General features: G+C 53.3%; 1 protein-coding gene across 3 annotated transcripts; it reads right to left on the reverse strand.

Moving 5' to 3' along the window:
* Positions 1-2140: 2140 nt before the first annotated feature.
* Positions 2141-10661, reverse strand: CDC25B (cell division cycle 25B). 3 transcript variants are annotated; one of them, XM_006877685.1, is made up of 16 exons: positions 10471-10661; positions 9584-9669; positions 8706-8757; positions 6916-6957; positions 6771-6807; positions 6339-6470; positions 6098-6220; positions 5822-5959; positions 5331-5411; positions 5068-5244; positions 4753-4848; positions 4170-4232; positions 3914-4012; positions 3554-3687; positions 2461-2572; positions 2141-2281 (listed from the first exon to the last, which is right to left on the reverse strand). In XM_006877685.1, exons 1-16 carry the CDS (start codon positions 10659-10661, stop codon positions 2141-2143), a joined length of 1704 nt encoding a protein of 567 aa, XP_006877747.1. The 3 variants fall into 3 exon arrangements, with proteins under 3 accessions (XP_006877747.1, XP_006877746.1, XP_006877748.1); XM_006877684.1 differs by having other exon boundaries at positions 9584-9714; XM_006877686.1 differs by lacking the exon at positions 6339-6470 and having other exon boundaries at positions 9584-9714.
* Positions 10662-11404: the final 743 nt, after the last annotated feature.

Raw genomic sequence — 11404 nt, forward strand, 5'->3', positions numbered from 1 at the left:
CTATGATCAGAACCCATGATATCTGCCCCCACTTTTTGCCCTTGGAGTATGAGAGATCTAGTATAAGGGACTTTAGGACAACCATACTTTAAACTCAGCCTGGGAAACTGGAGTCCTGTTGCTCCAATAGGAAATAGCCTTCATTTTGCCACCTGCAGAATGGGGTGAATAATCACTGCACCATCTATTTTAGACTGTAGATGAACTTTGAGGCCAGTGTGTACTTTGTATGCAAATGACTCTCCTTACAATCAAAGAGCTTACATTGGGGGATGGGGAGTTGCATTGGAGGATGGGGGGGTTCATGGGATTGAAGATCATCTGCAGTGATAGTCAGAGGAAATGTCCTCAGACCCCTGAGAAGGGCCCTCTCAGATTGCCCCTTTCCCACTCAGTCTTGAACTTGGAACCTCCTAGGTGGTAGACCCCTCTGATGGGTGCTAGGAATAGTGAGAAGGAAACCATTTTCCTGACAGTACAGGGAAACTGAGACTGAAAGGCCTAAGAGATGGGGGGAGTGTGCTCTGAGTGGCACAGGATGGACGAGGGGCTTCAAACAGTTCTTGGAAAATTCTGTTATCTTTTAATTCCATTTTTCCATGAACTTTTTGATGCCCCACTCTTACATTTCTCAAGAAAATGCAAAAAGCAAAGTAGGGAAGACTTGGCTCAGCAAGAGGTGGGGGATGAGGTTAGGAAGGGTCCAGTATGTCATGCCAGGAATGTGGAGTTGGTCCTGAGGGTTATTTCTGAGGAAAGGGGTGACTGGGTTACTCTTGCTTTCTTGGTACAGAGTATAGGAAGGGTGAACCCAGAGGTGCTTGGGTAGCAAGGTGAAAAGAAGGGGGAGCTGAATCCAAAGAGTATCTTCCAGGAAATCAGGGGAAGGTGGAAGAGATCATGAGACCACCCACCTCCTCCTCAGGAAGTCTTCCAGCCTGCACTCCACACCCATCCTAACTATCTGGGCCTGTTGTGGTCTTGTCCATGGGCTGCTATTCCTTATGCCCACAGAGAGAACACGGTGCTTGGCAACTCAACTTGGTCAGTGCTTTATTGAATCAAGGCCCTAACAGATGACGTATATCAGGGGCTTCAAGCACAGCCCTTCTCACATCTTGAAACTCAGAATCCAGGTTGTGCCGTCCTTGAGTTAGCTTCTTGAATACTTCCAAAGCGTGTGAAGATTTTTGTCCACACAGACACATGTCCTGCTGCCACAGGCTGTCACACTCACCTAAGTGCTTCCACCCAGCTTGTTTATGCGCACATGTGTGTGCAAGACAGTGTCCGTCCATTCATCCATCCATCCCCTTACATGCCTCCATGACATAATGACAGCAGCAAGTTCTGGCCAGCCAGGCCCTGGGTTCACAGTAGTGGGGGTTGGGCTTTCAGCTCGCTCAGGATTCAGGCTTTAGTCCTCAGCCGGTGGGAGGGGGGTAACCCTAGGATATCAACATCCTTTTCAGAGGCAACAGAAGATGGAGCTAAATAGGTCATTAATATTTGTGTCTCTAACCCCAGCCAGCTAGAGGGGGCTGACACCTCAGCCTGAGATGGGCACACACATACACACACACACACAGAAAAAAAGACAAACAAATCAAACCAAGTAACACTGAAAAGGAGACAGTAAGAGCTTAAGTTTATGCTGTAGGTGTGTGTATGGAGGGACAGGAAAAATGTAAAAAGAGGGGAAACGGCAGAAACAGCCCATGATTCCTGAGGACGGGAGGCATGCGGGGGGCTAGAATGCTGACTCCCTGTGGAGGGCAGAGAGTTAGGTTCTGGCCTGGCCTGGGAGGCTCAGAGAGACGTGGTGGCTCTCCCCTATTCTCATCTAACATACAAACAAAGCCCCAAGAAAGAAGGGAGCTTTTCTGGACATAGGAAGACAAAGGGTTAATTCAAAATACGAAGAAAACAAGCAAAAAGTCTCCTATTAAACACAAAATACTTCCTTTGAGCTGGTCTTAATCCAAATCAATCCAGCAGGCTGGACTCTTGTACAGAGGCTGGAATGGGGGCAAGGAGGAAAAGTGACTGAACTGAGACTAGGAGGACAGGGTTGAGGGCAGGGCCTCCAACAGGCCCCCAGCCCCAAAGGCCCACTGGTGGCTTCCAGGCAGGTGGACCCTCACTGATCCTGCAACCGGCTACAGAGCTCCCGCCGGCTCCTCTCCCCAGCCCAGCTTCGTGTCTTAAGGCGGAAGGTCTTTAGCTCCTCCTTGAAGGCCTCATGGTTCATGGGCCGGTAGTCCTGGGGCTCACAGAAGTTCTAGGGCAGAAAAGAATGGGAGAGGTCAGCCAACACTGGAAGTAAGAGACTCTAGGACAACCCCCACTACCACCCCATATACCACACCTTCTCCTTCTCCCAGGGTAACAGCCTGCCTTAGCCCTTTCCTTGTGGTTGAGCCCTCCCATGGAGACTGAGGCCACCCCCAGCCACCTTACCGGGTGCTGTGGGAAGAACTCCTTGTAGCCGCCTTTGAGGATATACATCTCAGGATAGTGGAGACTGGGATAGTCGTTAGTAGCACGGTCTCGTTCCCGGATGAATCGGCACCTGGACCACATGGGAGAGGGAGGGTCAGCACTAGGTATGCAGTGGGAAGCTCATCTACTCCTTTGATGGCCCTGGAGAGCCCCAAAAGGCTCCTTAGCACAGGATTGTCAACCCAAAGAACATGTTTACAAGACCAGTCTGACTCCTGGGTAGGAGGTGAATCAAATGGGCCCTGTTCCTAGAAGGTTGTATACCATCTTGGTTAGAGGTAGATAAGGCCTGGACTGGGGAGGAGAGAGATGGACAAAATCTAAGTGGTACACTCAGGAGGCTTCCTGGACAAGACTTGATGGTAACAAGAAATGGGGAAAAAAGATAAAAGGAAAGAGGAAGGACCCAAGATCAGTGCCCGGTGATAATGTCTTGACAGAGGTGGTGCCATGTGCAGAGGTGAGGATCTAGGAAGACAAGGGAGGAGCAGCAATAAAAACCTTGGTTCTAGGAGTTTGTAAGAAGCATCTGGGTGTATGTGACCAGCTCCTGTGAGAGGCCTGCGCCAGAGAGCTACTAGCAATTGGCTGGACCAGGTAGGACACCGCAGGCCCAGGTCAGGGCATTTAAAAATGAACTCAGATCTAGGATATACCCTTTGGTTGATTGATGATACATGGAGGGGATTGGAACCATGGCAATGAGATGATATACGATGGAATGAATGTAAGACTAAGGTTCTCCCATGTAAACTATCATATAATTCACAATAAAACATTTTTTAAAAAATGAACTCAGAGCCCAGAGAGGAAAAGGCAGCCTGGATTTTGAGAAGGATACTGCTGGAGATTTGTAACCAGATTCCATGGGGGTGGCAACAATGGAAGAGAAGTATAAGGCCAGAGGGGAAGAATGGTGATGGGAAGGGATGAAAAGAAGGTACACACTGGGCACAGTACATACAGCAGGTAGGGAGGAATGCTCATCTCAGGCCAACAGATGAGGCGTAAAACCCAAGCTGTGGAGGGGCTGGGCTCTTGGCCAACTCACATGCGGGGCCCGCGCTCAGACGAAAATTCACAATGGAAGATGAGGAGGATTCTCTTGTCCATGTTGCAAGCTGTGATGGGACTCTGCAGCAGGAAGCTCTCGGCATCCCGTTCCAGGGGGAGGTTTACGGCTGTCTGCAGAGGAGCTGGCCATCAGATCACATCCGAGGTCCAGGAAGCAGACCCTTCCCTTTGTATTCCTGGGTCATTATATCCCCAAGGAGACCCTGAGCAGAATCCCTCCCTCATGAGACAGTGCACCCACCCTCCAACTAACTATTCACCCTCTCTGCAGAGGAAGAAGTTGACTGTAGTGGGCCTTGCAGGGTCTCTCCTCCCCACCCCCACCCCTGACACTCACCTTGATGTGACCACCTTCATATTCATAGGGGTATCTGCAGTCCACAATCACAAACCTCTCCACGATGTTGCTAAACTTGCCCATGAGCAGGGCCACCATCTGTAAGAGCCCACAGAGGTAGGTCTCAGCAGGTTAAGCTGGTAGCCAGGGGCTGGGCTTACCCTGTGACTGACCTAGCACACACAGAGTGCCTCTCAGAAAGGGTTCACAGTTGAACAGTGGCCCTCTGCTTATGCCAGGCACCATCCCTGCTTACCGTTTCTGGTGAGATGTACTTGAGGTCTTGATGTTTCCCATCTACAGTCTGCAGGAGGAAGGCCTGTAAGGAAATCCATTAAGAATGAAAAAAAAGAGGGGAAATAAATAGAGAAAGTGAAATTAAGACTAGCAGCCCAGAAAGAACAGAGTTTCATTCCTGAAGCCCAAAGGCCACACCTACTCAGCCTTCAAATTCAACTCTGGTTCCCACAGTGACTGAGAGGGGCCTCTTGGGTCTGATACCCAGGGAACAACCGTCCAAGAGAAAATGAAGATGGGGAGTAGAAGACGTATCCAAGGTCAAGGGTGAGGCACTCCTGCCCAATATCTAGTAAATTAGATACTGATTTGGAACCAGTCATGGCCTGGTCAGAGCTTGGGTCAACTCAGGAGACTAAGCAGAGCCAGAGGGAGGAGGCTACATGAGAGCTAAGGATGAAAAGAGGCAAAGAACAAAGAAAAGAGACTTCTGGGGAGACATGGAGGAAACCTCCCTGGGCTTGGGGGTCCATAGTCGAAAAAGGTCAAGCCCGTATCTGTAGGAAAAGGCCAAGCTTTTAAAGACATTCACCAGCTGGTACCTTGGAGTAGTCTCCAATCAGCTCCCGGTGATCACTGTCTAGAATGTTCTCGATCTCGTCATGACACAGGGACTTGGAGCGGAGGACGCGGGCTTTCTGGGAGGCAAAGCAGATGAGGGCCAGAGTCAGAGGTAAGGATGGTGCCCCAGTGCCTTCCTGACATTCCCAGGCCACCACACTCTTGGAAAACCCTTCCCTGGAAAGCTTAGCAGGATGGAATTGGAAGGTGGCAGTCCAGGTGGACCCTGGAGGTGGGCAGGGACATCCCCACCCCCAGCACAGGCCACTCAGAGCCCGCAGGAAGAAGTCACTCACGGGTTCCTCTGGTTCCAGCTCCTCCTCTGGCGGGGTCACACTCTTCCTCCGCTTGTTCTGTATAGGAATGTCCTTGTCCTGCGGCCGCTCCAGCCTCTTGAGGATGGGCCGGATGGCACTGCACGGCATGGACGGAGAACGGAAGAGTCGATGGTACTTGTTGTACATGATGAGGTCCTGATGGCAGCAGGGCAGGGGTTAGAGTCAGCAGTCCCCCACAACCCCACCCTCTAAAATCTGAGGGAGGCACCACAGAGCCCTACCTGCTCCTCTTCCTTTTCCAAGGTCTGGACCAGTGGGGCGCTAATGAGGCTCTCCATGCCTGGGGGGACCTCACTGTCATCCTGGAACCAAATCAGCAAAGAGTGATCAGACTGACAGCCATAGGCCAGGCCCCTCAGGTCCCCCAATCCTCCTGTGCAGCCTCTTTGTTCCCCAACAGAGCCAGCTTTAGCAGGCCTTCCTGGCCCTACTCACATCCCCACAGGGCAGCCCTTCACAACTGTGGAGTTGAGAGAAACCATTTTATGGGTAACCTCCCTCTTGGTTTATACAGGGCATGAGGGGGCCAAGCCTTCCCTTCACCCTGCCTGTCTACCCTCCACTCCAGTACCAGTCTCCTAGCCAGAAGTCCAGCTCCAATTCAGTCACTTCAAATTCTCCTTCTGATGCTGGATGAGGTCATAGTGTTACAGTGGGAGCACAGTGCTCTCTTCTTTGGGGAGATCCCAGGAAGGGAGAGGGGAGTTGGTACCTTCAGATCATTCTCCAGGATCTCCACAAATCCATCATCTTCCTCAACAGCTCCCTCCATGGGGGTCACAGAGGAACAGAGTCGGGACAGGGGACTCAGTTGTTCCACTTCCATGTGGCACTGTCCAGGGCTGCGGCACTGTCCAGAGACAAAACAGATAAAATGTGCTCAGGATGGCAGTGCCTAATCCCAACTGCCCCCACGTCAACCCCTCAGGGCTCAGAGTCACCTTCCCCCCACCCCCAGGCTGCAAGGGGATCAGCCCTCCTGACATACCATCAGGTCAGGGGCTGAGTTCGGCCTCTGGGCAAAGAATTCTCTGTGGTCAGCCCCCTCAGCCACAGCCTGAGGGTGGGTGGTAAGCACTGGCTTCCATGGCATCTTGAAGACAAATCTATCCTGTGGACAAGATTGAGGGAGGGGTGTGATGGGACAATCTTCAAATGCCATAGAGCCACCTCAGTGTTCCCCCTTCTGTCCCTAGAGTTCTCCCTTTCCCAGCCTTCCAGAAACGCACATTTTCCTTATCTTCCCCAGAGCTATTGGAAGCTCTGCTGCCTGCCTCGGTGCTCCTCCTCCGGCTCCGGCTATACGACGCTTGGGTGTTGGTGATATTGCGGAGCACAGGGCTGTGGCCCAGAAGCCTCACCTAGAGAACAGGGTGGGCAGGTACTGAGACTGAATTGCCCAGTGCCAGCCCAGGCATGCCTTCTGCCACCCCTCTTTAGCATGTCTATCTGCTGCTGGACCCCTAGCTCTCACAGCCGGGCCAGGGATGCCCAACTACTTCAAGTCCACCCTTCTGGTAGGTGACCTGGGAGGAGGGGAGGACAAATCAGCAAAGATGTGGTAGAGGCAAACCACAGCACAGGCCAGACCCCTGGGGCCTGGAATTCTCTTGTGCAACCTCCCTCCTGCCCCTCCCCAGGCCTGTCCTCAGAGCACTCACTGGCAAGGACTGGATACGTCTGATGGAGAAGGGCTCGCTGCAGACAGAAATGGGGACTGGTCAGGGCTGGGAGAGTAGACACTAGGACTCAGAGCCCCTCCCAGTGCCACCCAACCATAAATGAGGAAGGCCTAGGGACACTCACTTTCGAATGACTCGGCTGGCTGCCTGGATGGCTTGTTCAAACCTAGGGGAGAGAGGGGGTCCCATGCAGTCCACCTTCCTCTTCAGCCCACCCTAACCCCAAGTCCCAGACCATAGGGTTTTTGGGACAGTGACAAAATCTAGGACCAGTGGAACTGAGGGGTAAGAAGAATGCCAATGCCCAGGGAGCCAGGCACTGGAGATGAGAGGCAGCCTAGGACTATAAAGCAACCCTAAGTGGAAGAGGTTACAGAGAATGGCTGTGGTAGAGACAGCTGGGGCAGGTCGCAGGGTCACTGAGGCGTCACCAAGGCAACAGTCTCTCCAGCTTGCCCGCAGGCCTTCCACCTGTATGCAAATTTGCCTTCATGGGGCCATATGGCCCCTAGGAGAGGCATCCATCCAGCCTGCAGATGACAGGCCCCAGCCAGTGACAATGCTGGAGTCTCTAGGGCCCTGGATGCTAGCTAGGCTGGCTTACATCCCCTTGGCCCTATCCTACCCCTACCCACACCCCCAATCCAGGGTTGGAACCTAGTTTAATGTGCCCCAAGCTGCCACTCCAGACACCCTAGTGACAGATGCACTGGGTCACATCTTCTCCTCCTCCCACCTATGGAATTTTCCTGGACCCAACCTCTGTCCCACCCCCTCCTTCTGCCTTTCAAGAGGCCAGGAATTCCGACAGATGTTCCCTTTGAGGCTAGGGCATAAGCTTTCTGTATATAGTACCCGCCCCCCCACCCCCACCCCAACTATGTTACTGGAGACCACCTGCCATGCAGGCCTTTGTGCATGTGTGCACACACACACAACCACCTCTTTCTGAGAAAACTGTGTTTAACCGTCAAAGCAGGTGCAGAGGTGGGGGAGGGAGAGACTCAGAGCTACAGTGTCAGAATGGCCCCAAGGTTGAAGCTGTGCCTGGTAGTCCTAGCATTAGAGATTTTCAATATTTCAATTGTTTGGTTGCCAATCTGCAGCTGGGTCTTAGAGGTAAGGCAGGTTCAACTTTGACTGTACTACCACCAAAACCTAACCGGCAGCTCTCCACCCCACCACCCCCAACTCTCTCCCTGTTTCCTGTTTGTGAACCAACCCTGCAACCCAGCCCAGACTGATAAAGGGTAATAGAGAAAAGACAGCCTCTGCCCTACCTCAAAGCCAATTTCCCAGCTCAGGTTGGGGATGCCCAGCTGTTCCTACTAATGGCTGGCAGCTGTTCCCCCTGCTTGAGCCCTAACAGCTGGATATAACAGCTGCACTCTGGAAGGTACTAGCCACATGCCATGGCCAAAAATGAAAGGGATCTCTGAAGAGAGCCCCAGCAGCTCTCTCCACTCCCTCTCACAAAGGGCTTGGTCCAGGGATTGGCTAGAAAGCCAAGAGTCAGATATTGCTGATGGTCAACAGCCAAACCAGCCTGTAGACAACTGGATTTTGTTTGGCCTAGAGTGAGTTAACAAAACGGAATTAATGGACTACATTTTTAAATCGTGATATGTCACAGAAGTAATCTGTATAGGCATAAAGAAAGATAAGACATGCACTGGACCCATGCTCCCACATGGCAAGGGCTGGCTTAGAGTCAAGTGCAAGGCTGCTCCTAGCAGGCACTGTCCCCACCACCCTTGGCCCTGAGATGGGGCCAGAATCATGGAGCCTGAGGAGGTCCCTGAATTGCCCCACATGGGTCTGTCCACTTTATCATCGCCAGTGAGTCTGCGCTAGAATTGGGATTCTCAAGACAGGCAGCAACTCCTTAATGTAGGGTCTCCCTTCTCTACTCACGTCTGTTCTGCCATCTGGGAGTCCATGGGACTGGGGGAGTCCAAGTAGAGACCTGGGGGTACAGTACACTTTAGTTTGAAAGTAGTGGCATTTCCTGCACACTTTCCCGACCACAGTCCATTTCTAATTCATAGAATTAATGGGGTAGGAAGAGACCGTTTCTACTTAAGATCTTGACACATTTAAAAAATGAAACAAAAAGCCACCCATGGACCCTAAAAGCTGGCACATGGTCCTCCATGCCTGTTTATTAAGAAAACAGGACCCCCTTTGCCTGTTCATTAAGAAAAGCTCTGTGTTTTAAACCACAACACTTGCTAAGCATTTTCCTTAAACATATTCAGAATAATTTGTTCCAGAAGGATAAATGGTGTTTAAAGAGAAGAGCTACAGCTTAAGGCAAGAGGTTATGCAAAGACCAACTTTCAGCCCAGAGCACCTCCTAGGTGGGGCTGTGGTTCAGCGCTCTGGGTGCCTGGTTTAAGATCTCATCTCCCGCTTAGAGCCCCACCCTCCGGATCAGTCAGTCTGGGCTGGGTGTGGTGAGACCAACAGCGGTGTGTTTTCCTCCCAGATGAGTGGGCAGAGGGGGAGACACCAGGTCCCACCCAAGGCGACCTACTGCTATTCAGCTGGCATTATAGTACAGGGTAGAACTGCTGCACAGGGTTTTCAAAACTAAATCTTTACAGAAGCGGACAGCCTAGTTCTTCCTCGGAGGAACAGAAGCTGGTTTGAAAACACAGACCTTTTGACTAGCAGCCCAACACTTAACTCATGGTGCCACCAAGGATGAGCAAGGAGGTTGGGAGGCTCAGGCAGTGCCCACAAATTCTCAAGGCACTGAGGAGATGGGAGGGGGGCCCCCTGGGCCTCACCTGCATCAGAAGCTTCAGAAGACTCAGAGGACAGGGAGGACTCAGATGACCTCCGGGGCAGGGACAGGTACTTCAGTCTACTTCGACTGCGGCTGCAGTGCAGGTTCCCTACTTGATTCCTTGGGGTCTCACTGGGAAAGCAGCAGGGACCCAGAGAAGGAATAAAGGTAAATGTGGGACTCGGGGGCTGGCTATTCCATGTTCCAGCCCACCCCCATCCCAAAGGCCTCTGCACTGTCCCAGGGAGATAAGCAATCAAGGATAGCTTATTCTCTTTGCAGACCAAGACAGGCTCATCCTACAATGGACTTAAGTTCCTTCTCTTTGTGTGGTTGGTTTAGGAAGTGTCCTTCTGGGTGCAGGGGCCAGAGCAAGAAGGCTGGGTGGGCAGAGGAGCAAAGGCCCTACCTAACAGGCCCTCCAGACTTCAACCCATCCACGTGCCTTTCTGGAGAAAGGGCCAAGACGTGGGTCTCTATTGCCACTAGAACAACCCAGGTGGAACCACGCAGGCTTGCTCATTTACAAGAATTAGCCTTTAATTCTGAAGCCCTAGCAGAACTGGGATAGGAAGACGGTGGGGAACTGGGCCCAGGAGATGGGAGGACTGGCATAATCTGCCATCCCAAATTCCCTAGCCAGGTTCAGGATCCCCTGCATGAGGCAAAATGGTGGCGACCGAGGCAGAGATTAGGGAAACAGGGTGGAGGGGGCATAATGGGGGAGAAGGGGCCGAGACCAGGTCACCCAAAGTGGTGAACTGCACCGCCCCGAACTCCTTAACCCACCCTTTGATTTGGGTTGCAGGCCGGGCTCCCCAGAAAGCCTTGGGCCACACCCCAGCCCGCGCCTCTCACCCCACGCCCAGCCTCTTAGGGGCGCTCTACCTGCCAAGCCCGGTGAGGTTGTGCATGGTCTTGGTGAGGGTTGTGACAGGCGAGGAAGCGATCGCGCGTTGCGGGGAGCCCAGGGGGCCTCGAGCTCCCAGGCGATGGTGGCCCGGACGCTCGGCTCCACCCCGCACGCCGGTCGGGCTGAGACCCGAACTCGGCGTGGGCTCCGGCTGAAGCAGCTCCATCACCGCGGGGTCCGCAAAAGGCTGGTCGGAAAGGCCTGGCGCAGGGAAGCCAACAGACGCCGGGCACAGCTGGCGGGGACCTGGGAGAACGCCGGCCCAGGGGAAGGGGGAGGGAAGGAGGGAGAGCAATGGGGCTGGGAGCTAGGGAGACAGGGAGGGTGGGGAAGGATGCAGGGACCAGCCCCTAGTCCGGGAAGTCTGACTGTAGTTGCCACCTCCACCTCCTTATATATTCGAAAAATAACAGCGGCCGCGCCGCCGGACGCCGCCAATGAGGATGCGGGCTAGAGGAAGGCGGGGCTGGGGGCGGGGCCGGGTGGAGAGGCGCTGAGCAGGCCCTGACCGCCAGCGGGCTTCCAGGCTCTGGATGAGGCGGGGAGAGTTGGGGTTTGTCCCACACCTTCTTTCCCCGCCGTCACCTCCGGCCTGGGCGTTAGGATCCTGACCTCCTGTATTCCGTTTCTGTCCGGACGTTATCCAGAGTTAACACATCTCCAGTGGAGAGGCCCCCCCACCCCACTCCCAAGGAAAGCCACAGCCCCCTGGAAGGCGGAGGGGGGAAGGGACGGTAGCGAGGGGGTGTACTCCGAAAGACCCTCCGTGATTTCACTTCTAATAACAATCACCAGCAGCCACACGGCACGAGGAGTTTGCCCCGTACAGCTGCGCTCCCTGATGTGTGTGTTCGCTATCCCATTTTACAGACCTGGACGTAGAGGAGTGGAGAGGTTAATTAGCTCGTC

The sequence above is a fragment of the Chrysochloris asiatica genome, unplaced genomic scaffold, assembly GCF_000296735.1.
Source record: "Chrysochloris asiatica unplaced genomic scaffold, ChrAsi1.0 scaffold00555, whole genome shotgun sequence".
Classification (NCBI taxonomy): domain Eukaryota; kingdom Metazoa; phylum Chordata; class Mammalia; order Afrosoricida; family Chrysochloridae; genus Chrysochloris; species Chrysochloris asiatica.